The following is a 26,101-nucleotide window of genomic DNA, read 5'->3' as shown; positions in this document are numbered from 1 at the left end:
TTTCTGACATCAAAATTACCCAAGTGTGTCAATATTTCATTCTTTGTTACTTCTATTTCTTCCATAGGGGGGACTTTTTCTTTCCACTCAATCTCTTCAGGTTGTATATTTTCCCTTGTAAACACTGATTTAAAATGTTTGTTCATAATTTCTGCCATTTCCATTTCCTCAGTGTATTCAACTCCTCCTTGTCTCAATTTCTCCAAGTCTTGTTTGTTTTTCAGTTTATTGTTTACAAATCTGTAGAATAGTTTTGGTTGATCTTTACACTTTTCTATAACATCTTTTTCATATTTTCTTTTTTTCTCTCTGCACTTTTGTACATATTCATTTCTATAACCAGTATATATTTTCCATTTTTCAGGTCTTCTGTGTTTTTTCCATCTGGTCCAGGCTTTGTCTCTTTTGTCTTTTAACTCCCTACAACTTTTGTTGTACCAGCATTTTACATATTCTTTTTCTTGTTTTTGTCTTGGGACATACTTTTCCACTCCTTTTTTGTAAATTTTTGTCAAAATATTCCATTTCTCTTCCACTGATGTTTCTTCTTTGTATATTTCTTCCCAGTTTTCTTGTTGGAAGAATTCTCTTATTTTATCAAAGTTTGTTTTTTCATACATCATTCTTCCTTTTCTATATTGTTCATTTCTTTTCATATATTTTTCTTCATTAAGTTCCAGTTCAATCAATATGTGGTCACTTTTACCTATTGGTGTTTTATATTCAATCTTGTCCACTATTCTAGGTTCAGATGTAATTATTAAGTCTAGCCTCGATGGTTCTTCTTCATTTCTATACCTAGTGTTCTCTTGTATCCATTGTGTCATTGAATGGTCAGTAATCATCTCAAGTAGAGCATTTCCCCATGAGTCATCACCACTCTTTACTGTCATTTCTTCCCAGCAGATTTCTTTGCAATTAAAGTCGCCCATCATAACTATTCTTCCTCCGTCTTCCATTATTTTAGTTAATGCTATCTTTGTGTCCTCTAGCATACTTTTATATTCACTCTCCTCCCATGAGGCTGTTTTCGGAGGCACATAATTGATCACAAATTTTCTGCTCTTCTTATCTCTGTCTTCCACTTCTATCATAATCATCTCTACTGTATTCTTTCCATATATGACACCTTTCACGTTTATATCCTTCTTAGTCAGGAACATAACTCCACCCCCTTGCTTTTTCTCTCTGTTTCTAATCCAATAATTGTATGCATCATGTCCTACACTGTTGGGTGGTAGTGGGCCTTTTAATTTTGTTTCTACAATTCCCATTATGTCCGGTTCTTTTTCTTTCAAATAATCATTCAGCTCATTCAATCCTGTTATTAATCCATCTATATTTGTGTAAGACACTCTTAGTTTTCTGCCACTTCCATTGTGTTCTCTGTTTCCCTTATGTTTTTCTTTTGTATGTCGAACTTCCTTAGTTTCATGTTCACTACTCTCCAATAGAATCTCTCTTTCTCTGACTCCGTTCTGTTCTCGTTTTTTGTCTTAGCTTCCAGTCTTTTCTGCTTTTCTTCCTCTCTTTCCTCTTTATTCATTTCTCTTTTTATCCATATATTTTTGTATTGTTCTCTTGTTGCTAGTTTCCCTGTTTTGGATAAGATATTCTCTGCCGTTGTTTGTGACTTGAATTTAATCTTAATTGGTCTGGTCTTGTCTGTGCTATACTTTCCGAGTCTAAATTTCTCTTCGATTTGTTTCATAATTCCTGGTTCATCTTCCTGAACTGATTCTAGTAATTGGCTTACTTTTTCATTTTCCTCTTTGATTCTTGTGGTTCTATCTGTGTTGTGTTTCTCTTCCATTCCTAATATAATTATACATTTCTTCTTGTCTGCTAAATCCCTTACTATATTCTCCTTTTGTCTCATCACTTTAATAACTGAGTCTTCAGTATGTTCTTTCAATTGCTGTTTGACTATGTCAGTGAATGAAATCTTATTTCCTTCTTGGGTTTTCTTCCAATTTTTACTTTCTTTAGCTATCGTTTCTCTGTTTTCTTTACTATTCTTCTTCAATTCCTCATTCTCCCCCTTTACCTCTCTTAACTGTCTTTTTAGTTCTTCTATTTCATCAGTTAAGTTTTTATTCGCCTTTTCCAGTTCTTCCAATCTTTCAACCCTTTGTAAAATGGTGTTCATATGACCTAACCTACTCTCCAAGTCCTCGATCACCTTATCAACCTTCTTCTCTAGTCTTGTCAGTCGGGGGGGGTTTGTGTCTCCCCCACTCTCTTTAAATCCCTTGAAAATATTCTCATCACTTTCTGCTATATTGCTCCTATCTATACCTCTAATCTTCACATTCCTATTAGACATGTCGTTATCATCCAACTCGTCTTGGGGTCGTTTGTCTACCTTACGGCGGCCCGTCAGGGCCATTTCCTCCACCTCCTCATTACCTTCCATTTCCCCAGCAATCCCTCCCCCTCTCCTCTTTCCTTACTTTCCCACTACCCCACGAGCAATTTCCCCCCACCCTGCAAATACAAAAAGGCACTTCTCTTTGCGTTGGTATCCACAATCTGCACTTTTCTTCAGAGCGTTCTTCAAGCCGTCCGTTCGTTGAAAGTGTGTGTGTGTGTGTGTGTGTGTGTGTGTGTGTGTGAGAGCGGCAGAGGGGAAAACACACAAATAGAACAAGAGTTTATTCTTTCGAGAGTTTATTCTTTAACTAGTTTCACACTATGGTGCTTCTGAAGAAGCACCATAGTGCGAAACTAGTTAAATAATAAACTCTCGTTCTATTTGTGTGTTTTCCCCTCTGCCTCTCTCACAACCTGTCAAGATGTTGTCATTTATATTCATATATTCTCTGACAAGAAAATTTCAAACCATCAAACAGACCAATCCTTTCTGTAGTCAATCTCAGCCTCAAAATTATGATATTAAAGACAAAGGACATTAACATGCTCACTACTAAATGAGAAATTACAATGTGAAAGAGTAAACATCAAACACTGACCATTCTTGTAACTCATCTTCTGGGATTCTGTCCAGTATATGGGTGTAGCAGTTTTCATTATTTCATCAAGCTATTCACTAGTACCTAGCAGTTCATTTTAGAATCACCCCCTTTGGTTCCTTTCAATTTGACGACATGGTGGATCAGTCTTTTGCAATTTTGTGATTATTTACTTTTTATTTTTATATTTTATTCTTTTTTTTTATATATATAATTTAACAAATGGCTACAGATTAAAAAATACACATGTGCATTGTTTACCAAACTTGGGTGTCACCTTATTTAATTTTTCTTTGTTTACCCTTTTCAAATAAAGTCAAATAGAATGTTGGGATGGGTCTTTCCAGGGGCTCCCTTTTCCTATATCATAATTTTTAACTTCCAAATTTTGCTCTGGCTTTCTTGTCCACTGACATTTTGGTTAAATTTGTTGATTTTCTTAATAGCTTCAATTTCTTGTCTGTTCTCCTCTTCATTCTTGACTCCCAAAACCTTGAAAATTGTGGCCTGCCTCAGCCTTTCATTTCCAATACTTTTATCTAATTGTTTATTTCCTCTACTGATGTTCATTACTTCTTTTTGACATTAATTTTCGTCCTCTTTTCAGTCATCACTATATTCCATATGAAGTATTCAGTTATCAGGACTATTTAATTTGAGATGGGGGGAGGGAATTATAACATGCTCCTTGATTTATTTCACTTGAGTGAAAAGTACTGGTGATAAATAACTGCTAAATACAGTTCAACTGATCTCATAACTACATGTAAAACTATGAAATTACACATTTACATTTCAAAGGTCATTGATAGATTCTTAAAATCACATCTTTCTATTGTTTTGAATTCATTATCATGAAATTATGCAATCTTGAAAACCTTGTGTACACATTTTTCTTTTCTTTGTGCAATAGCACAAAACTTAGAGGGAACATTTTTCATTGTACATATCACATTGGAATTGCTTCTATCCAGTGTGAGTCACCATGTGATGATTGAGAGACCTTTTTTGTGTGAAAACAAAATTGCACTGGTCACACTGGAAAAGTTTCTCTCCTGTGTGGGTCCTCATATGCTGTGTGAGTGAATCCTTTCTTGAGAAAGCAGAATCACAAAGGTCACACTGGAAAGGCTTCTCTCCTGTGTGGGTCCTGATATGTTTTTTGACACTACCTTTTTCTGAGAAAGCATAATCACAAATATCACACTTGAAAGGCTTCTCTCCTGTGTGGGTCATCATATGCTTTTTGAGATTACTCTTTTGTGTGAAAGCCGAATCACACAGGTCACACTGGAAAGGCTTTTCTCCTGTGTGGGTCATCATATGCTCTTTGAGTTTAGATTTTTGTGAAAATGAAGAATTGCACAGGTCACACTGCAAAGGCTTTTCTCCTGTGTGGGTTTTCATATGCTGTGTGAGAGAGCCCTTTCTTGTGAAAGCAGAATCACAAAGGTCACAATGGAAAGGTTTCTCTCTTGTGTGGGTCCTCATATGCTGTGTGAGAGAGCCCTTTTGTGAGAAAGCAGAATCACAAAGGTCACACTGGAAAGGCTTCTCTCCTGAGTGGATCTTCATATGCTGTGTGAAAGAATGCTTTCTAGAGAAAGCAGAATCACAAAGATCACATTTGAAAGGCTTCTCTCCTGTGTGGATCATCATGTGATATTTGAGGGGATGCTTTTCTAAGAAAACTTTATCGCACAGGCCACACTGGAATGGCTTCTCTCCTGTGTGGATCCTCATATGTCTCTTGAGATTACTCAGTACTGAGAAAGCAGAATCACAAATGTCACACTGGAAAGGCTTCTCTCGTGTGTGGGTCCTCGTATGTATTTTGAGACTAAGCTTTTGTGAGAAAGCAGAATCACAAATGTCACAATGAAAAGGCTTCTCTCCTGTATGGATTCTCATATGACTTTTAAGAGTACACTTTAGTGAAAAAGCAGTATTGCACAGGTCACACTGGAAACTTCTCTCTCCTGTGTGGGTCCTCATATGCTGTGTGAGATTATTCTTTTTTGAGAAAACAGAATCACAAAAGTCACAATGGAAAGGCTTCTCTCCTGTGTGGGTTCTCATATGACATTTGAGACTAGTCTTTTGTGAAAAAGCAGAACTGCACAGGTCACACTGGAAAGGCTTCTCTCCTGTGTGGGTCCTCATATGCTGTGTGAGATTACTCTTTTCTGAAAAAGCAGAATCACAAAGGTCACACTGGAAAGGCTTCTCTCCTGTATGGGTCCTCATATGCCGTGTGAGACCGCGTTTTTGTGAGAAAGCAGAATCACATAGGTCACACTTGAAAGGCTTCTCTCCGGCATGGATCATCATGTGATTTTGAGGTGACTTTTGTGCCATTTGAGATTACCCTATTGTGAGAAAGTAGAATCGTACAGATCACACTGGAAAGGCTCGTCTGTACCACCGATGTTACACCACATTCTCTTCATATGACATATATGAAATCTATGGATTGCTCTTCCAAAGAATTGGTGATAATACCCTCATCCTGAAATACAAAATGTAATTATAACTACAAAGTAATGTCGTAACACATTCGTATATTCAACAAGAACCCACTGTGTTGGATAAGAAATGAAATAGATGATATCCATATATTTCGATCACGGACTGTCATCCTCTTCAGTGGAATACTGTATTCTACTGAAGAGGATCACAGTCTGTGATCGAAATATATGGATATCATCTATTTCATTTCTTCATATCCAACACAGTGGGTTCTTGTTGAATGTAATTATAAGATTGAAATCCTCTGGTCCTCAACGGGTGGTCAACCAGGCCCTCAAAATGTCACTCTCTGGTTATGTTGGTAATACTATGTATGTACAGCTGAAGTTTGTATTCTTCCTGACACTATATTTCATGCTGGAAGACCCAGCAGGTCTTTTAAGTCCTGTCTTGGCATTCTACATCTAATCAATGTCCACACACCCTGATCATATCATTCTACCCATTCTGCATCTAAGCCTGTTGGAACAATTCTCTGCATTCATCTTGAAATACAATGATGACTGTCTTTCCAATTTATGCTATGTAACATTTACATCTGATGATATTACCAAAACTGCACATGAAGCAATAAATTCCCAACACCTTGGAGATGACAACCTAATTGCTGAGATCATTTGATCAATAAATGTAGCTAAAAAGTGACAATTATGACTTTCATCATCTCATATTATCTTCTTGAGTCTTTGAATACAGTTGTATCAACGTACATGGTTGGAAGAGTAACACTCAGATTGGAAATGGAAATATTTAGATATGAAAAAGTATGATCCACCTCCGTGTGGTGCATCCTGGAAATGTCATAATAATTGACAGCTAAATGGATGATGATTTTACCAACCATAGCATTTCAATCGCTCTATATTGCAAGAGTAGGGGGAAGGGAGGGGATAGACCTTCCATTATGCACTGTGGTGACAGAGATGCCCCTCATGAATTTCTTTTATGTCTCGTGAGTTGCATCGTAGTGAACTTTTTCATATCCAAATACTTCAATTCATCGACACGCTCAATTCACAGATATACACAATTCATCAAAAATTAAAAATTAAGATATTCTAATTTGAAATATATAACTAGCTCATGTTTTCATCTTTGATTTAGCATGGTTTTATCTTTGATAATGAAATAATTACTTACATAGCCTTTATTTAGGATACTACAAAAACAAGGTAGAATTTCTTTTCGTAGTATTGATCAAGAATAGTTAAAATTCTTTAATGACAGAACTATTGAAAATGACAAATTAATATAAACTATACTTAAAACTATAAATTGGTTTACTTAAAATCAGATCATGGGCTATTGCCCACAAATAATCAACGACATTGCTATATGAAGGATATCTTTCTACAATGTTTTTATCCATTCAGAAGAGTCACAATATTTCTTTCTTTGTGGTTGAGATGAAGTACCAGCTAAGTGTTGATCGACTTTGATTTCATTACAGTTTTGTTCATTCTTCAGGCAGTCGAAAAACTTCCAAATATCAGGGTGGTGTTCAGCAACCTGTGTCTCAAATGTCCAATGCCATCCTTCAAGCGAATGATTTGTTTTTGTTAAAGAATGTAAAATGGTTTTTGTAAACACCACCAATTATAATGAAAACAGAGAAAATGAGAACCACTGATGTAGGGTTGATATATTATCTTCAGGTTATCCGGGACTAACTGAACTGTCCTCGACTGTCTCAACTGTCCGTGGGAGGTTCTGCTCACGTCTACATCCTCTGGGTCTCCATTCCTTGATTGTGTATGAAGATTTGGTTCTGGTTCAGTTGTTTTCATTTTCCATGTCATCAACATCAACAAGAGGACAGAGGCGTAAAATGGACCAGAACCAAATCTTCATACGCAATCAAGGAATGGAGACCCAGAGGATGTAGATGTGAGCAGAACCTCTCACGGACCGTTCAGACAGTCCCAGATAACCTGACGACAATATAGCGACACCTACATCAGTGGTTCTCATTTTCTCTGTTTTCATTATTCACCTTCAGTAGAGGTCATTTGATACCCTTCGGGTAATAAGACCTTTATAATTTCTTGATGTCTTTTCTTTTGGTATGGCAACCCTTTTGGCTAATGGACTGGTTAATACAAAAAGCTATATTGGTAAAGGTCTGACCGGTTCTCCCACTCCTTGGCAAGTCTTGTCTTGAAGGTTTCTAGTGAGGTAGCATTTACAGTGTGTTGCAATAATCTATTCCAGACTTCTGAAACTCGAGCTGGAAGACAACCTTTTCTTGGACCAGGCTGATGGTGTATTTGGACGTTCAAGTTGTGTCCTCTGGTGGCTGTATTTCTTGCTGGTTTAAACATTGCCTTCCCATATGTTGAGCATTCCTTAGTGTAGTTTATGTTGTCAATATTCTTGAGGATCTTAAAAGTTTGAATGACATCTGTTCGTAGTCTGCAGAATTGTAGTGTTGGAAGTTGAAGGCTTGCTAGTCGTCGCTCAGGGTAGGAGAGATGGGACAGTCCCTGCACCAACCGTGTCACTCTTTGCTGGACTTGCTCCAGCATGTTGTTGTCCCTTTTCAGAGTTGGACTTCAAATCACTGAGGCATTCTCTAGATGTGGTCTGATTAGACTTTTATATAGATGTAGAAAGGCTGTCTTGTCCAATGCCCAAAAGGTATGCTTGAGGGCTCCCAGGATTTTGTTCGCTTTATTGACCTGTGCCTAAATGTGCTGCGAGAACTTCAGCTTGTTGTCTATAATGACACCCAAGTCCCTTTCCTCTGTTGCCACGAGTACTGAGTGCGGTAGGTCATTGTTCGATGACATCTCGTAGTTCCTCTGAGGGTTGTTAGGGCCCTAGTGCATAATTGCATTTCTCTGGGTGGAAGAGCATTTGCATCTTGCAAGCCCAAGTTTGGAGCTTGTCCAAGTCACCCTGCAATGAATGCTGGAAATCTTCGTGTACTATTATTTGGAATATTTTGGTGTCACCAGCGAACATAGAGATGTAATTGTCTAAGAGGTCTGGCACATCGGACACAAACATGGTAAATAGCGGGGCTCCCAACACAGAGCCCTGAGGAACACCACAGGTGACTTTGTACCAATCTGACAGCAAGCCATTGACATTGACATGCTGTTCTCTTCCTGTTAGAAAACCCCTAATCCAATTCAGTGTACAGCCTCTAATGCCAAGGGTGGCCAGTTGAGCTAGCAAGCGCTCATGTGGAACCGTATCAAATGCCTTGGCGTAATCCATAAATATAACATCTACTGGAAGATTGTGACTTAACCCCTTCCATATGGTGATGCCTACGTAGGCGTCATGAGGAGCAAGTGGGTACGTGAGGATGCCAATGTCGGCGTCTTGATTATATTTATTGTAGTTGTACCTGTGTGACCCCCATACTCTGTAAACTGGCTTCAGCATATTTTCTATGGTTATCAAAATTCACAGGTGAAAGAGAAAACGATTAATACAGCGGTGACTTTATTTTTCATAATGCAAGTACTATGACGCAGCATCGCACATCTGGCAGCTAATGCTGCCCGCGAGATTTTGGCTCGTATTGAAGGGGTTGATGCTTCAGTCCAGGTTTCCATGGCCTCCAACAAATTGGTAGTGGTTGATTTTCCAGGTGTAAATCCATGCTGTTGATTGCAGAAGATTGTTTGCTCTAAGATGGTTCATGATGTCTTCTGCAATGATGCGCTCTAGAACTTTACAAATTACTGAGGTAAGTGATACTGGTCTGTAATTAGCAGGATTGGACTTGTCTCCTTTTTTGTAGATTGGAGTAACTGTGGCAGACTTCCACTGATTCGGCACTTCTCTTTCCAGGCTGGCTCTGAACAGAATTGAGAGTGGTGTGGCCAGGATGTCTTTAGTATGCGGGGGTGAATCTGGTCAGGTCCTGGTGATTTGTCAGTTCTTAATTTTTCAAGAACCCTTAACACTCTCTCCTTGATGATAGATGTACTAAGTTCTGATTGCAATTCTTTGTTAGCAAATATTGGAAAAAGCCATCATATTTTCTTTGGTAAATACACCAGAATATTGCTTGTTCAGTACCTCCGCCTTGTCTCTGTCCTCAATCACAAAGACTCCATCTTCATTTCCAATGTAACTTGTTTTGCGGCGACTATTCACATAGTTCCAAAAGACCTTGTTTGTTTTTGCTTCACTTGCCAGTTTACTTTCAAACTCTCTTCGAACCTTCCGTAATGTGTGTGTAGCAGAGTTATGGGCTTCAATGTATCTCTGGTAGTCCTGTCCATCTTTAGTATCTAAGTATCTTATCCAGGCATGATGCTTCTTCCTGACCTTTTTCAATGCTGTTCTATTCATTCAGAGAGGTTTTTTCTTAGTCTATTCAGGAGATTGGTCTTGGTAGGCACCCACTTGGCTACAGCTTGCAGAATGGTTTGCTCCACATAGTCTGCCATTTCCTCAGTCATTTTCACTCTTAGCGCCTCCTCCCAATCTATTTTGAGAGTTTCCTTCATTGCTGCATAATTACCCTTGTTGTAGCCGTATGTGGTCCTACGGGCTGGTGGTGTGTCTGTATTGTGCATCATCCTAAGTTGTATACCTACATGATCACTTGCCCCCAATGGATCCAGCATCTCGAGGTGCTCAATCATTTCTGGTTCATTGGTGAATATAAGGTTGTCTTGTGTAGGTCTTTGTGCTTCTCGATACCTGGTGGGTTGAGTAATGTGCTGGTGTAGGTAAGTATCTTTTATACATTCTACAAACTTGGTATGTGGACTTACATTCATTTCATTTGCTGAAATGACTGGTGTGGGGTTCCATGTCATGTTTGGATGGTTAAAGTCTCCCACTACTAGCTTATGAGTATGACCAGTTGAGGACGCCCATAAGAGAGAGTTGTCTAGGTTGCTTTCCTGTAGTATGGCTTATGCTGGGGGGGTACCACCGCTTCTGTAGATCGTAACGATTAGTAGAGCATTGTTACCTTCCCCCTTTACTGTCAGCCACACACTATCATTATATGCTTCAGGGATGTTCGGGAAGATTTGCCTTGCTCTGAGTATACTCTTTATATAAACACTGACTCCCCTAGTGCTGTGGGCTGTGAGATTGCTTACAAATAAATCATACCCCGGAATTGACATCACTGACTGATCAGGAACTGCTCCCATCTTAGGGTTAATCTCAGTTAGTGTGATTACATCATAATCATTGGCATAGTTTAATGCTACTAGAGAATTATATTTGCTCATAATTGAGTTATCAACATTGGTATAACACACTTTTAAATCTTTTGATGAAGAAATTGGCCTGGCTGAGTTGCCATTGTTTCCTACTGGGGATATGGTTCTTGTTGGTCCTTGAGTTCTATTATTTTGCCTTTGCTGATTACCCACTTTTTTCCTTGATGTGACTGCCTTAGTTCTTTGAGTGAGCTTATGAATTTTTTTTTTTACTCAATCTGTTGTTGCTTTGTTAGGTCTGGTCGGATGAAAACATTCTGGTAAACATTATGTTTGCTATCTCTCAATTCTTTAGCCTTACCTAATATTATTTTCCTGTCTCCTGCTGAGTCCAGTTCTATCTTCAGTAGGCAGTCTCTGCCTTCAGTAGCCTCTCCTAATCTTGTTGCAGTAGTAACTTTAATGTTTAGCTCGAACTCTTCCCTAATCATGCGTGTAACAGACTGGAGGTCTTCCTCGGGTGTCTCCTCTTCCGGTAAATTTGAAGATAACTAAATTGCGTTTTCTTTGTTCAATTTGCTCCAATTCCGTAAGGCACTGTCTTAGTTCTCTTGTGTCAACCTTTTTAGCACAACTTACAACTGATCCCTCTGGGCCCTGACCATTTGCAGAGATGTTGGAGACCTTCTGTTCAATGGCTTGAGGTGATGTAGCTCTTCTTTTATCAATCGAGTCAAGTTTGTTTTCCAGAGCTTCTAAGTAGGTTTTATCCTGTGCTTGTGTAGGAGATTTGTTCAGCACTGCCTCAATTCCAGATAGCCGAGCATCCACAGTCTTTTCCATCTCTGTCAGTTTACTGTTGGTGTCTCTAACGTTACTATTCAGCTGTGAAATTTCTCTAGCATTGTTTATGCACTGTGCTGTCAAATTCTCTAGTGATATTTTTATTGTTGATGTTTATTTACATTTTTATTTATTCATCAGTTGCTTTCATTTTCTGTCATCATTATTTCTATCATTACAATTGGTGTCAATATTTTTCTTGTTAATTCTTATATATATTTGTATCATTATTTTTATTTTCATAGACATTTATACCACTGAGATTGACAGCATGACTATTTATTGTTGGTAGTATTATTATCCATGTTTTTACCATTATTGTGTTTAATATAGGACATTTGAGACACAGGTTGCTGGATCAATACTTGGCTGGTACTTCATCTCAACCACAAAGAAATATTGTGACTCTTCTGAATGGATAAAAAACATTGTAGAAAGATATCCTTCATATAGCAACGTCATTGATTATTTGTGAGCAATAGCCCATAACCTAGCTTTCTGATTTTAAGTAAACCAATTTGTAGTTTCAAGTTTAGTTTATACTAATTTGTCATTTTCAATAGTTCCGTCATTAAAGAATTTTAACTATTCTTGATAAATACTACAAAAAGAAATTCTACCTTGTTTTTATAGTATCCTAAATAAAGGCTAAGAAAGTAATTATTTCATTATCTAAGATAAAAGCATGCTAAATCAAGGAGGAAAACACGAGCTAGTTATATATTTCAAATTAGAATATTTTCATTTGTAATTTTCAATGAATTATGTATATCGGTAAATTGAGCATGTTAATGAATTGTTGTCGGTGAATTCACCTAGACCCCATTAACAAATGTAAAAATGTTTCCATTTCAATTTTTGTTTTACATTGTTAAATCATTAATATTAATTTGTAATACTTATATGTAGGATCTCAAAGTACTAAATGATAACTAGCTAATGATAGAGTTATGAACTGTAGCTGTGAGACCAGATTTCAATTAACCTCTATTCCCCTTGATAAACATACAGATGTTCACACATTTGATTAATTTTTAATACCTACTGGCATCACTATTAGTTTAGAGTACTTATACAGGGAGTTCGAAATGCAATGATAAGAGTTTGCCGATGACACAGGTAACTGCAACTGTGAGAATGGTAAACCTCTTGATCAATACCAACACATTTACCCGGCTCAGAATGCCAAATACACTGCCAAATGGGAATTGAAGTGTGGCAAGTGCCACATGCGAACACTCAATTCATGCGATAAGTTGCCTTACCACTATATGATTGCACTTACGTATTCAAGAAGAAAGCACACTTGTTTGGCCTGTACAAAGCACAGACACGAAAAGAAACTACAAATAGTTGAAGGAGTGCAACTCCAGGCTTGATGTATTAGGAATTAGGGCGATATATGTAAACACACACGACGTAGGGGCGTAGGGTTTTCAATTTTCTATATATTCTTATATTTTCCTGTTTCTATTTTCAATTCTATATATTATATTTTATGTTTTTATTATTGATATTTTATAATTCATATTTAATATTCTATATTTCAATTTTTTCTAATATATTTTACATGTATATTTTCATATATTTCTATTTCATATTTCTATATTTATTTTGTATTATATATATATATATATATATATATATATATATACATTTCTATCTATAATCTATCTATCTATCTATCTATCTATCTATCTATATATATATATATATATATATTCATGTGAGCTTATCCTATGTAATCAGTGTATATTCAAATTAATCTCAGTTAATGAATACGTGGTATGAATGTGGCGTGGGTATGAATATATACAGAATAAGCAGCTAAGGTACGATTGATAGGCGATACGAGCGAAAGAGAAACAAGCTGGAAGAAGTCTTCGTCATTGAGGAAGAGGAAGAAGAAGCAGGGAAGAACGCGGATAAGATCAGCGATATGTGGTGGGAGACTATGTCTAGCTTTGTACTATGTAGTGTATAGGTAAATTGGGTAAGTTGGCTAGTACGGGCGAATCTGATGTGGTGACATTTGTCAGGTCTAAATGTCATTAGCCACTTGCCTTCTCAGTCTTCTAGGGCACGTAGGTCAATTTGTAGTTGAAGGCAATCGTCTCTGTTACCTGTCTGCCTATATACTAAACATCTTCCGCAAAGAGTCTGGTAATAGAGGAAAGTGATAATGGGAGATTTGTGTAAAAAGGGAAAAGGAAAGGTCCGAAGACAGTAGCCTGGTGATCTCCAGAAGTTAAAGGAATAGTTCAATATTGATCACACTTAAGAACAGCGCCGTGTTTTCTAAAAATCAAGAACGCGTATGAAAATGAGAGTTGCCGACAAGTCTATCGAAATAATCATTATGTGAGGATGGAGCCTTTGTTACACGTGACTGAGATTAAATAAGAAGAACAGGAGGAGAGAGGAAGGGAGGATGGGGGTTTCTGAATATTAGGAAAGGTTAAGGAGAAGGTGGACCAAATGTCTGGAAGCAGGAAAGGTTAATTAAGGATAAGATGAAACAATTGACTGGGTGAATGACATGAGCTCACAATCGAAGAACAAAAGGATGAACAAATGTGTACTGAGAGTGGATAACGACTTTGAGGGGGGGGGAGGGGGGATTATGGAGGGATTATGGAGGGCAACTATGGATAGCTTAGATCTTTGTTCCTCGCTTGTGAGCTAATGCCCTTCACACAGCCAATTGTTTCACCTTATCCTTAACCTTTCCTGTTCCCAGACATTTGGTCCACCTTCTCCTTAACCTTTCCTAATATTCAGTGACCCCTCCTCCCCCTGTTCCCCCCGTTCTTCTTATCTAATCTCAGTCATGTGCATTACGACTATATACACAGCGCTCCTAGAGGTCGGACGTCTCTACACTCCAGCTCTCTCAACAAACGCCCAGGAATCTTCGCCGGCCGGTGGTGGCGAGGAGATATATCTTCTTTGCTGCTGCCGGTCTGGCACAGGCCGACCTCTTCGTTGACGTCGGCAGGCGGGTTTACACCAAGACATATACACATTTGTCCCAAGTCACGTGATTCTCTGTTTTCAGAGTAGTGCTTGGAAGAAAAGAGGCACACGCACACTTGCTTGTTGGCTTAGTAGAGGCCCAAACTGTCTCTCACTCAGAACCCTCAATCTAATCGCGGGCTGGTCGACGGAGAGATTTGGGACACCTCTCTGTCTAACCGGCCCGCAACCTAACGCTGGCCTCTTTGCTGACGCTGGTGAGCGAGTTTACACTTCTGACATTTTACACACAATTCCCAATCGCGTAATTCTCTGTTCTCAGAGCTGTGATTGGAAGGAAAGAGATCATACAACACCCGCCCGCCTGCCCCCCCTCCCCACCTCGCACCGCCACTGAATCAATTCTACTGACCTTGAAACCCAACCTGGGGAAAAGCAGGCTACTCAGGCCCCACCTGTGGCTTATCAGGAACGCGCTCTACACGCTCGCTGGTGGTGGCGAGGAGATATATCCCCTTTGCTGCTGCCGGCCGACCTCTTCGTTGACGTCGGCAGACGGGTTTACACCGCCCCCCCCCCTCGCACCGCCACTGGATCAACTCTACAGGATCTCAAACCCAACCTGGGGAAAAGCAGGCTACTCAGGCCCCACCTGTGGCTTAACAGGAACGCGCTCTACACACGGGAAGTGAACTCTACTCACTTCCCGTAAGAAACACACACACACCTCTCACGAACATAGCCACGCCACACGCACAAACATCTACACTTACTTTTTCTTCGACTAAAATTCGCTTCCTTTCTAACTTTCTCTTATACTACATCTTTTCATTTCAGTTTACCTCCCACTAAAGATTTTTCCGTTTTCCACCTTTACTACTACGCCTCCTACCATTTTCTAAACTTTTGTTGGTGATCCTAATCCTAATCCCGGCGTCGGCGCCCCCGCCCAAGCTCCCAGTCCATTTCTCCCGAGCCACGACCACCAACTGCCCCAAATCGCTCGCTAATTCGCCCGGTGGCAATAGCCTTCTTTCATACGCTGCTATCTTTTCATTTTCTTACATTCTTCCCCTCCCACAAAAACCGATCCCGCGCAAGCGGGTGGTCTTTCCTAGGAATTCAGAATTCAGAATACTTGAATAAACTGTAACAAGCGAAATTTCAAACTAATAAAGGCTCCGTCCTCACATTAAGTTGTTTATTTCGAAAGTCAAGAACGTCTTAATCCAGTGAAGAGGTGGTCCTCGTATGCCATATATATATATATATATTTTTTTTTGGGGGGGGCTTTGTCAAAGGTTTTGGCAGAGTCTAAAATATGGCGTCTACTTGTCTAATTTTGAGGTGAAGTAATTGGAATATGTCATATTGTTGTCTCTAATAATTGCGTCTCGCACGAGCGTTTAGGCCGAAAGCCGTGCTGATTTTCAATCAGTACTTTTTGCCTATCAAAGTAGTCCATCGTATGTCTATGGATAATATGTTCTAAAAATTTGCAGGGGACTGAGGTAATCGAGACAGGCCTATAATTGGATAGGAGGGTTCTGTCACCGGATTTGAAAATTAGTGTCACGTTTACCAAGAACCAGTCACGGGGAAGATATCCGGTATGAAATGTCTGTGAAAATGTAACCTGCCTGCAGGACGGGAGCCAACACACCAGCATTGGCCTTTAGTATCCTGCAGGGTATATTATTCAGGTCCAGTCTCTAGAGTCGCGTCTTCCTCAGATAGTACTTTTTCGTTTTCTTGGACATTTATAACTAGGGGAGGAATCGTTAGCAAAGTCATTTTTTCTGTCTTGCGTTGAGGAGGATTTGTTAATGTCTCGTCCTTTTCTAACCTTTTCTCTCTTACTAGATAAAATGGAGTGATCAGGAGGTGGCAGTTGGAGTGTAAAAGTATCGGGGGATAATGTCTACGGCAACTACACAGAATTGTTGTGATAAAAGCACATTAGTGACTACTGTGGCCTTAAGGGGGGCGTAATAGCTTTTTCGTGAAATCATGCAATTTTTTGGATTACCTCTTGAAATTTTTTACAGATGATGAAGATCACAACAGAGACCATACACAGTAAATTTCATGCAAATCAGTTGATCATTTTTTTGTTAATTAAAAAAAAAAAACATCAATTTTTGAAGTGCTTCTACACCTACGCCCTTGTATCATGTGTGTTTACATTTGACGCCATAGACCGACAAGCCTGGAGTTACACTCTTGCAGCCATTTGTAGAGCTCGTTTTCGTGGCTGTGCTATGTACAGGGCAAACAAGTGTGCTCTCTTCTTGAATTCGTAAGTGCAATCATATAGTGGTAAGGTAACTGAATGCATGAGTTGTCTGTTCGCATTTGGCACTTGCTACAATTCAGTTCCCGTTTCGCATTGTTGTGTTTGGCTTTCTGAGCGATGGATGTGTGGGTATTTGTCACGATGTGTACCATTCTCACTACTGCAACTACTTATGTTATCGGCAAGCTCATATCATTGTATTCCGAACTCCATATATAAGTACTGCAATTTGATAGTGACCCTTGTATATAATATATATATGTATGTATATATATATTATATATACATATATAATGTATATATATACATATATATATACATATATATATATATATATATAGATATATAGATAGATAGATAGATAGATAGATAGGCAGATAGAAGGGCAAACATCTAATGTTTACCAAGGGTGTAGGTTAGGTAAGTTCTGATGAGGTCTCGCAGCTGCAATTCTTACCTCTGTTATTAGCTAGTTCTTGTCATTAAATATTTTGAATCCTATACATATAAGTATTGCAAATTATTATTAATATTGGTAATAATGTTAAAAAAAAGAAGAAAAATAGAAGATCTATATAATCAACATTTGTATCCTGTATGCTTTCATTACCGTACATTGTTATTGGAGGATGGGGTTCATCTTGCCTTCGTTGGTATGAAAATCAAGAATTCATGAAGTTCATTCTGAATTCACTGTGCCCTGATTATATTCTAGCAAGTAAAAACTTTCTTGATATTCACTGCGCAAATCTATGCTATATCATTTACAATTCATCGAATTATAGTACGAGAGGTTATACCTTCCCATATGTAATCTTATATAGACACTGCAAGCAGGTTTTATGACCCACATGTCCAGATTGCTTCCAGCTTGGGTAGGTCAGGTCTCTCATTTATGTCCTCTGTGTCCTCCCCAGTTGACATCAACTAGGTGTGTCCATTGATACTTTCCTTAAAATTTTATCCAGTCTCCCGAGTTGCCCACAATTGTACTACAGTAGAACCCTAATTGAATGAGTCCCTATTTTGCGGAAGCCAGATTTTACGGAAGTTTACAATGATTAGGTGAATATTCTGGAAAGCTCAAATTAGTGAGCATAATTCTGTTAAAGGAAGTGTATTCCATTATTTGCAGTCATTCCCCATTAATTGTGGGGTTTACAGAGTAACAATCTGCCATATAGAGAGAATGCCCAAAAATATTAACTTTTATAGTCTAAGCCTAAAAATTCCTGTCCTACACTCTTTAAACATGTTTAAACTTGTTTAAACACTTTAAACACATTGTAATAACATTCAAACACAAAAGAAAACTTGCAAGTATAAGAATGTATAGAGAATACATGTGCATATATATATGTATATAATACTCGTATATATATATATATATATATATATTTATATATATATGTATATATATATATATATATATATATATATATATATATATTTAACAAGAACCCACTGTGTTGGGTAAGAAGAAATGAAATAAATGATATCCATATATTTCGATCACGGACTGTGATCCTCTTTAGTGGAATACAGAGTAGTGGAGCAAAGGGCAGTTTTAAAAGGAAAATAATAGAATCATCCTTGATAAATGAATTTCCTAATTTCAATGTATCATATGGACAATGGTCACCTGACTGCATTACTACCTGGGCAGTCAACAAATTATTACCATCTTTGGTGAAGGCGGGTGACCTGCCCCGCAAAGCATTAGACGCTACCTGAGTCCTATCCATGTTCCTTCTTTTACTGTATAGACATGCCTTTTGCTCCACTACTCTGTATTCCACTGAAGAGGATCACAGTCCGTGATTAAAATATATGGATATCATTTACTTCATTTCTTATCCAACACAGTGGGTTCTCGTTGAGTTTTACGAATGTGTTACGACATTACTTTGTAGTTATATATACTGTATATATATATATATATATATATATATATATATATGTATATATATATATATATATATATATATATATATGATGGTGCACCATCATAGCAAGGATGGGTTGAGCATAAGATTTATTGTATATGTATGTAACTCAAGCATACAAATATAAGAGACTGTGCTCAACTTATATCTCTCTTGATGGCGCAGTGGTTAGAGTCACTGTTCACTTGGTATGTTGGAGCTGAGTTCGAGTCCTTTGCTTCACTATGTATTAGTTCCGCATATGTCTCCATCGAGCGCATTGTCTGTCGACCGTGATGACATGGAATTAAAATTAAAAAGTTAATGTGGTTGAAAAAAGATATATATTTGTATATATATATATATATATATATATATATATATATATATATTTATGTATGTTTGTGTGTGTATGCAAGGTAGAAGTAATATATTGTAGCACCATATCTGGTAGTGTTTCTACCTACTTTATATGAAGTGATGGTATGTATGAAGACTAAGTTTAGATACAAAGGGAATTGAGTATGAGATGATTTGTGTATGAAATATCCACAGTTATATTACAGTGTATTGCACAATTACAAAGAAATATCAATCTACTATGATTATATTTTTTATTTTAGGATGAGGGTAACTATCACCTTTTTTTGGAAGCGCTATCTGTAGACCCCATATGCGTCATACGATAGAGAGAATCCAGTGTGACATCTGCAGCACAGCTATAGCACGAGTCATCTTAGATATTGCATGATGGCCCAAACTGAAGACAAGCATTTCCAGTGTGATCTGTGTGATTCTACTTTTTCAAAAAAGTGTGATCTCAAATGTCACAAAAGTCACCTTAAAAATCACATAATGATCCACAGAGGAGTGAAGCCTTTCCAGTGTGATCTTTGTGATTCTGCTTTCTCACAAAAGGGCTGTCTCACACAGCATATGAGGACCCACACAGGAGAAAACCCTTTCAAAAGTGACCTTTGTAATTCTGCTTTCTCACAAAAGGGTAATCTCACACAGCATATGAGAACCCACAAAGGAGAGAAGCCTTTCCAGTGTGACTTGTGCAGTTCTGCTTTTTCACAAAGTAGTCATCTCAAGAATCATATGAGAACCCACACAGGAGAGAAGCCTTTCCAGTGTGACATTTGTGATTCTGCTTTCTCAGAAAAGAGTTCTCTCAAAAGACACATGAGGACCCACACAGGAGAGAAGCCTTTCCAGTGTGACCTTTGTGATTCTGCTTTCTCAGAAAAGGGTACTCTCAAAAGTCATATGAGGACCCACACAGGAGAGAAGCCTTTCCAGTGTGACATTTGTGATTCTGCTTTCCCACAAAGGGGCTATCTTACACGGCATATGAGGACCCACACAGGAGAGAAACGTTTCCAGTGTGACCTGTGTGATTCTACTTTCACAGAGAAGAGTTCTCTCATAAAGCATATGAGGATCCACAGAGGAGAAAAACCTTTCCAGTGTGACCTTTGTGATTCTGCTTTTTCAAGAAAGGACTATCTCACACATCATTTAAGGACCCACACTGGAGAGAAGCCTTTCCAGTGTGACCTGTGCAATAAAGTTTTCTTACTAAAGTATCGACTCAAATCTCACATGATGATCCACACAGGAGAGAAGCCTTTCCAGTGTGACCTTTGTGATTCTGCTTTCTCAGAAAAGGGTACTCTAAAAAATCATGTGAGGACCCACACAGGAGAGAAGCCTTTCCAGTGTGACATTTGTGATTCTGCTTTCTCAGAAAAGAATCATCTCAGAAGACATATGAGAACCCACACAGGAGAGAAGCCTTTCCAGTGTGACATTTGTGATTCTGCTTTCTCAGAAAAGAGTACTCTAAAAAGTCATGTGAGGACGCACACAGGAGAGAAGCCTTTCCAATGTGACATTTGTGATTCTCATTTCTCACGAAAGAGTAATCTCAAAAGTCACATGAGGACCCACACAGGAGAGAAGCCTTTCCAGTGTGAGATTTGTGATTCTGCTTTCTCAAAAGGGTGCTCTCTTACACGGCATATGAGGACCCACACAAGAGAGAAGCCATTCTAATGTGACCTGTGCAATCAAGTTTTCTTACGAAAGTATCGACCCAAATCTCACATGATGAACCACGCAGGAGAGAAGCCTTTACAGTGTGACATTTGTGATTCTGCTTTTTCACAAAGGAGTCATCTCAAAAATCATATGAGGACCCACACAGGAGAGAAGCCTTTCCAGTGTGACATTTGTGATTCTGCTTTTTTCATGAAAAGGTAATCTCAAACAACATATGATGACCCACACATGACAGAAGCCTTTCCAGTGTGACATTTGTCATTCTGCTTTCTCAGAAAAGCTTAGTCTCAAAATACGTACGAGGACCCACACAGGAGAGAAGCCATTCCATTGTGGTCTGTGCGATAAAGTTTTATTAGAAAGGTATCTCCTTGAATATCAATTGATGATCCACACAGGAGAGAAGCCTTTTCAGTGTGATCTTTGTGATTCTGCTTTCTCAAGAAAGGATTTACTCAACATATGAGGATCCACTCAGGAGAAAAGCCTTTCCAGTGTGACCTTTGTGATTCTGCTTTCTCACAAAATGGCTACCTCACATAGCTTATGAGGACCCACACAGAAGAGAAGCCTTTTCAGTGTTACCTATGTGATTCTACTTTCACAGAGAAGAGTTCTCTCATTAAGCAGATGAAAATCATCAGAGGAGAGAAACTTTTCCAGTGTGACCTTTGTGATTCTGTTTTCTCAAGAAAGGATTCTCTCGCATATATAAGGACCAGCACAGGAGAGAGGCCAATCCAGTGTGGCCTGTACAATAAAGTTTTCTCACAAAAGTATCAACTCAAAGCTCACATGATGATCCACACAATAGAGAAACCTTTCCAATGTGACCTTTGTGATTCTGTTTCCTCAAGAAAGGGTTCTGTAACAAAGCATACAAGGATCCATTTATGAGGAAAGCCCTTCCTGTGTGACCTGGGCAACAAGGCTTTCTTACAAAAGGATGCTCTCACACACCATATGGATCCACCTAGCCTTTTCACTGTGACCTTTGTGATTGTGCTTTCTCAAGAAATGATTTTCTCCTCACAGAGCATATCCGGACCCACACTAGAGAGGAACCTTTCCAGTGCGACCTGTGCTCTTCTGCTCTATTCTCACCAAAGAGGTCTCTCAGTCCTCACATGGTGACCTACACTGGAGAGAAGTCATTCCAGTATGACCTGTGCAATAGAAAATGTTCCCTCTAAGTTCCGCACATGTGTGCATTTACATATGTATTACAACTAGCGTTCAAAAGGAAAAATGTGTACAACAAGGTATTCAAGATGAAATTGAAATGTAATTAGAAAAATCATATAAGTTCATGATAATGAATTCAAAACAAAAGATATGATTTTGAGAATCTATTAATGACTGCTTCACATTTTGAGACCATTTGTATGTTCAGCAGTTATTCATTACTAGTACTTGTTCATTCAAATGAGATAAATCAAGAAGCATATTTAACTTTTGCCCCCTCAAGTGACCCTGATGGTCTGACAACTGAATACACTTTTTTTTTTTTTATCAAATTTTATTATGTCAAATTCAAAGGATATGAAATACAAACAAACTGCTAGCTGCTAGTGAATGGATGGATGAAATATTGAAAACTGCTACATCCATTGACATGACAAATTCCCTGATGATGAGGTACAAGAATGATCAATGATATCTATTTCAAATTGTTCTCATTTGGTTGTGAACGTGCTTTTCTGGAAGATACTACTGAAATAACTGGCCGGTTTATTTATTTTGTTTTATTATTATTATTTTTTTTTTAATAAAAAATCCAAAGTGATATAAAATTTTACATAAACGGTGGTATTTACTTTTCTGTTCTGTAATGTAGCAAAGTCGAGGAATATTGGAGTAACGTAGCATCTAGTGCAGATTGTGAACGAGGTTTTAGTCCATAAAAAACAAACTTGGAAACTGTTCAGGAGAACATCATTTAGATATGCTTATGAGGTTGAAAAGCTACCAAATATATGGCAATTCAATAAATGTAGATATTTTGTGTGAAGAATGGGTGACAGAAAAGACTTGAAATAAGTAGAGGCTAGAACTAAAAAAATTCAGAATTGGTAATGGAATTGAGTCTAAATGAAGGTAATCAGTCATTAATATTTATCTTTTGTTTGTACTCCTTATCAGATAAATATGTATTAGATATTTTGTCATTGTTTTTACACAAAAAAACTATTGAAATACAAAATTAGTGTAACATAAGAAACAATAGAATTAGATATATGCCTAATGATTTGTTTTATTTATGGAAAGCCAAATTTGAGAAGTATTTCAAATACATAATAAGATACTAAACTAGGTGGCAATCGGAGAGTGCATGCCTCCCAGTAAAGCATGATAAGACACTAGATTTACATAAAGCTTCTTTAATGACATTATAAGCTACTTGGCACTGGTTTGACCATACAAACTTGACATTGTTTTTTGTTAACTCATAGCGTGGTGACAAAATTTCAGAAAACTTGGGGATAAGTCTACTATAGTGGGTGACTAATCCAAGAAATGACTGTAGCTCATGCAAGTTTTCTGGTACAGGATCATCCCGAATAGCTTTAAACCTTATTTGGTGGTGATGGAGATAAGCCTTCTCCAGAAATTACATAGCTAAGGAAATCAATGACAGTTTTATTAAACTCGCATTTTTCCAGATTCAACATGACATTAGCTTTAGCCAATTTATTCAAAACAAGCTTAACTTTATTACTTGGGTCTTCTCTCGACTTGGCACATATAAGGATGTCATATAAATAAACAATTAAACCATCAATATCACCTAATAACTGTGGTATGTACCTTTGAAAAATTCCCGGCGCTGATGCCACTCCAAAAGGTAATCCCTTTTCAGTTGAGATAACAAGGTATTTCTGGTCTTCAGAAACCTTTATTTGCAAATATGCATTACACAAGTCAAGCTTACAGAACACCTTATTATCTCCAACTGTAGCCAACATTTCATCAAGCTTAGGTAGTGGGCATTTCTCAATATTAATTTGACCATTCAAATGCTTAAAATCAGCACAAATTCTCATTTTCCCTGAATCTTTCAAGACGGGTACAATGGGTAAAGCCCAATCGCTATAAGCTACAGGTTCTATGACTTCATTTTCTACAAGCTCCTGTATAGCAATATCAACTAACTCTTTGTGTGTTAAGGGCACTAGCCTTGCTTTGATGAATTTAGGAGTAGCATCTTTTTTCACATATATTTTAGCTTCAACTCCTTTAATAGGTAAATTGTCACTTACTTTATAACTATCCAAAAGTTGTTTAGGATTATCAGAAACATCCATGTCATTTACTGAGTTCACTTTCAAAGCTTCATCTTTATGCCTACTTTGTTCATTAGATCTCTCCCACATAAATCATTACAGTGTGAATCAGTAACAAAAAATATATGATTTGTGCAATAGTTATTAAACCTTACTACAAGATCAACTTGACCTTTTACCTTTATTTGATGACCTCCATAAGCAGTCAATTCTTTGGAAGATGGAGTCATTTTAACATTTAGTACTTTTATCCAATTTTCACCTAACAATGAAACACATGAACCAGAATCTATCTCTAAAGGTATAGATTTATCATTTAACACGAAATTGAACATTTCTGGTTTAACAGATTTGAGACAATTACAAGAGACTTTCAGCAACGTGTTTTTATCAGCAACATTATAAGCACTACGCTGGTGTTCTTCATGTTCCGGTTCCGGTTCAGAAACTGGTTTGACGTTTTTGTTCTTAAAACTTTTAGAGCTATTTTGCTTGTATGCATCCTTTTGCTTAATTCTACCATTATTTTCTAAATGGCCCTGTTGACCACAATAGTGGCATCCCGAGTCTTTAAACGTACAAGCAGAACTTGGATGCAGGAAACCACAATGCTTACACCTTGACACAGTCTTGCTATGCACCGCAGAACAACAAATTCCCTAGTCATACACTGAGACACACGGACATTTGCCAAAATGGGAAGAGGCACGACCTCTCCGAACGGGCTTATGCAAAAGAAATAGAAGACTGGTAGAAACTGCTTACATCACACTGGGAGAGGTCACGAGCATAAGACGGCTCTGTCAACCCATCATTGCCTACTGTCAAGGTGGTCCTTGAGGGAGTAACGGACCAATCAACGTGCTCGGTTCTCAGACGTCCAGCAGGATGGTCCGCAATGATAGTATATATACTGTCAATAAATGCTGCCTTTGTAATATATGTGAGATTCATGGTATACTTTATAATGTATTTTTTTTTTTTTTTTTTTTTTTTTTTTTACAATTTCAGGAGAGGTAGTAATAAATATTGTGTGGTGATAGTTCAGGGTTTTTCTCCTCCGACTTTATTAAGTAAAGCATATTTTTTCTTGACACTCGTTTGGGACTTTGTAAGGATTTCTTAGAAAATTCTGTGTGTAGTAATAAAGGTAGACGTGATATCCCCAAAAGATACATACATATACCAAGGCTTTTTCCCCCTTACAAGGGAGGTAGCCAAAAAGGGAAAGGCATAAAAACACTCCCACCCATTTCATCCCTAAATACACTCCACACCCCTCCCACCCTTCCTCTCATCTGAGCACCTCCTGGATGACGGGTCATCCCTGCACCCTGCCCACCGCCCTGGGTCAGAAGCAGTGTCGCAAGACACAGTACATCCACAGCAAGGCCGCTTCATTTAATCGGCGACCCCCCCTCTCCGTCCCCCTTTGCATATAAGGAGAGGACGGGGAGAAATCCCTTCGGGCTATGTCAAAATTTACTCACACATACTACCCCCCCCCCCGCCCATTTCTCCTCATGCAGTCACAACATCATCCATATACAACCATTCTCCACTCACCTCTGTCTTCCGTCCTCTCCCTTCCTTCCTCAACAGACATTCCCCTCTTCCCCAAAGCCCCCTTCACCCCATCCATCCACCTCATCCTAGGACGTCCCATCATGTTCACTCCCTCCACATCTGCCTTCCATACCTCTTTTACTAGTCTTTCTTCACTCATTCTTTCCATGTGTCCAAACCATCCTAATATTCTTTCATCAACCCTCTCTCCCAAATCCTTTTTCACCCCTGTTCTCCTCCTCACCTCCTCATTTCTCACTCTATCTAGTCTAGTAACCCCCACCATACTTCTCAGACACCTCATCTCAAACACATTCAAACTCCTTCTCTCTTCTTCTCTTATGTGCCACGTTTCTGCCCCATACAGTGCTGTTGGCACAATCACTCCTTCATACAGTCTCCTCTTCGCATCCATTCCCAAATGTCTATTTCTCATTACACTCTTTAAACCACCAAGGCATTTACTCGCTTCTCTCAATCTACATTCTACCTCCACCTTCAC

The 26,101-nt window shown here is 38.3% G+C and overlaps 4 protein-coding genes across 4 annotated transcripts; 1 reads left to right on the top strand and 3 right to left on the bottom strand.

Annotated features, from left to right (window-relative positions):
* Positions 1–2,742: 2,742 nt before the first annotated feature.
* Positions 2,743–12,917, bottom strand: LOC143031193 (uncharacterized). The gene is made up of 2 exons (XM_076194732.1): positions 12,771–12,917; positions 2,743–5,481 (listed from the first exon to the last, which is right to left on the bottom strand). Exon 2 carries the CDS (start codon positions 5,328–5,330, stop codon positions 3,939–3,941), a length of 1,392 nt encoding a protein of 463 aa, XP_076050847.1. The 5' UTR covers positions 5,331–5,481; positions 12,771–12,917; the 3' UTR covers positions 2,743–3,938.
* On the bottom strand, positions 7,595–8,026 carry LOC143030305 (uncharacterized). Its single transcript, XM_076193458.1, has one exon. It carries the CDS (start codon positions 8,024–8,026, stop codon positions 7,595–7,597), a length of 432 nt encoding a protein of 143 aa, XP_076049573.1.
* A 3,698-nt stretch (positions 12,918–16,615) lies between the features above and the next one.
* LOC143031190 (uncharacterized) lies at positions 16,616–20,743 on the top strand. Its single transcript, XM_076194724.1, has 2 exons — positions 16,616–16,760; positions 19,306–20,743. The coding sequence occupies exon 2, from the start codon at positions 19,430–19,432 to the stop codon at positions 20,741–20,743; it is 1,314 nt and encodes a 437-aa protein (XP_076050839.1). The 5' UTR covers positions 16,616–16,760; positions 19,306–19,429.
* Positions 20,744–23,316: 2,573 nt separating this feature from the next.
* On the bottom strand, positions 23,317–24,987 carry LOC143030304 (uncharacterized). The gene is made up of 3 exons (XM_076193457.1): positions 24,799–24,987; positions 24,213–24,692; positions 23,317–24,114 (listed from the first exon to the last, which is right to left on the bottom strand). The coding sequence occupies exons 1-3, from the start codon at positions 24,985–24,987 to the stop codon at positions 23,317–23,319; spliced, it is 1,467 nt and encodes a 488-aa protein (XP_076049572.1).
* Between the last annotated feature and the right edge of the window lie 1,114 nt (positions 24,988–26,101).

Source organism: Oratosquilla oratoria, chromosome 12 (genome assembly GCF_046742065.1).
Source record: "Oratosquilla oratoria isolate Oo_2021 chromosome 12, ASM4674206v1, whole genome shotgun sequence".
Classification (NCBI taxonomy): domain Eukaryota; kingdom Metazoa; phylum Arthropoda; class Malacostraca; order Stomatopoda; family Squillidae; genus Oratosquilla; species Oratosquilla oratoria.
This window is presented reverse-complemented; position numbering and strand designations above follow the sequence as displayed.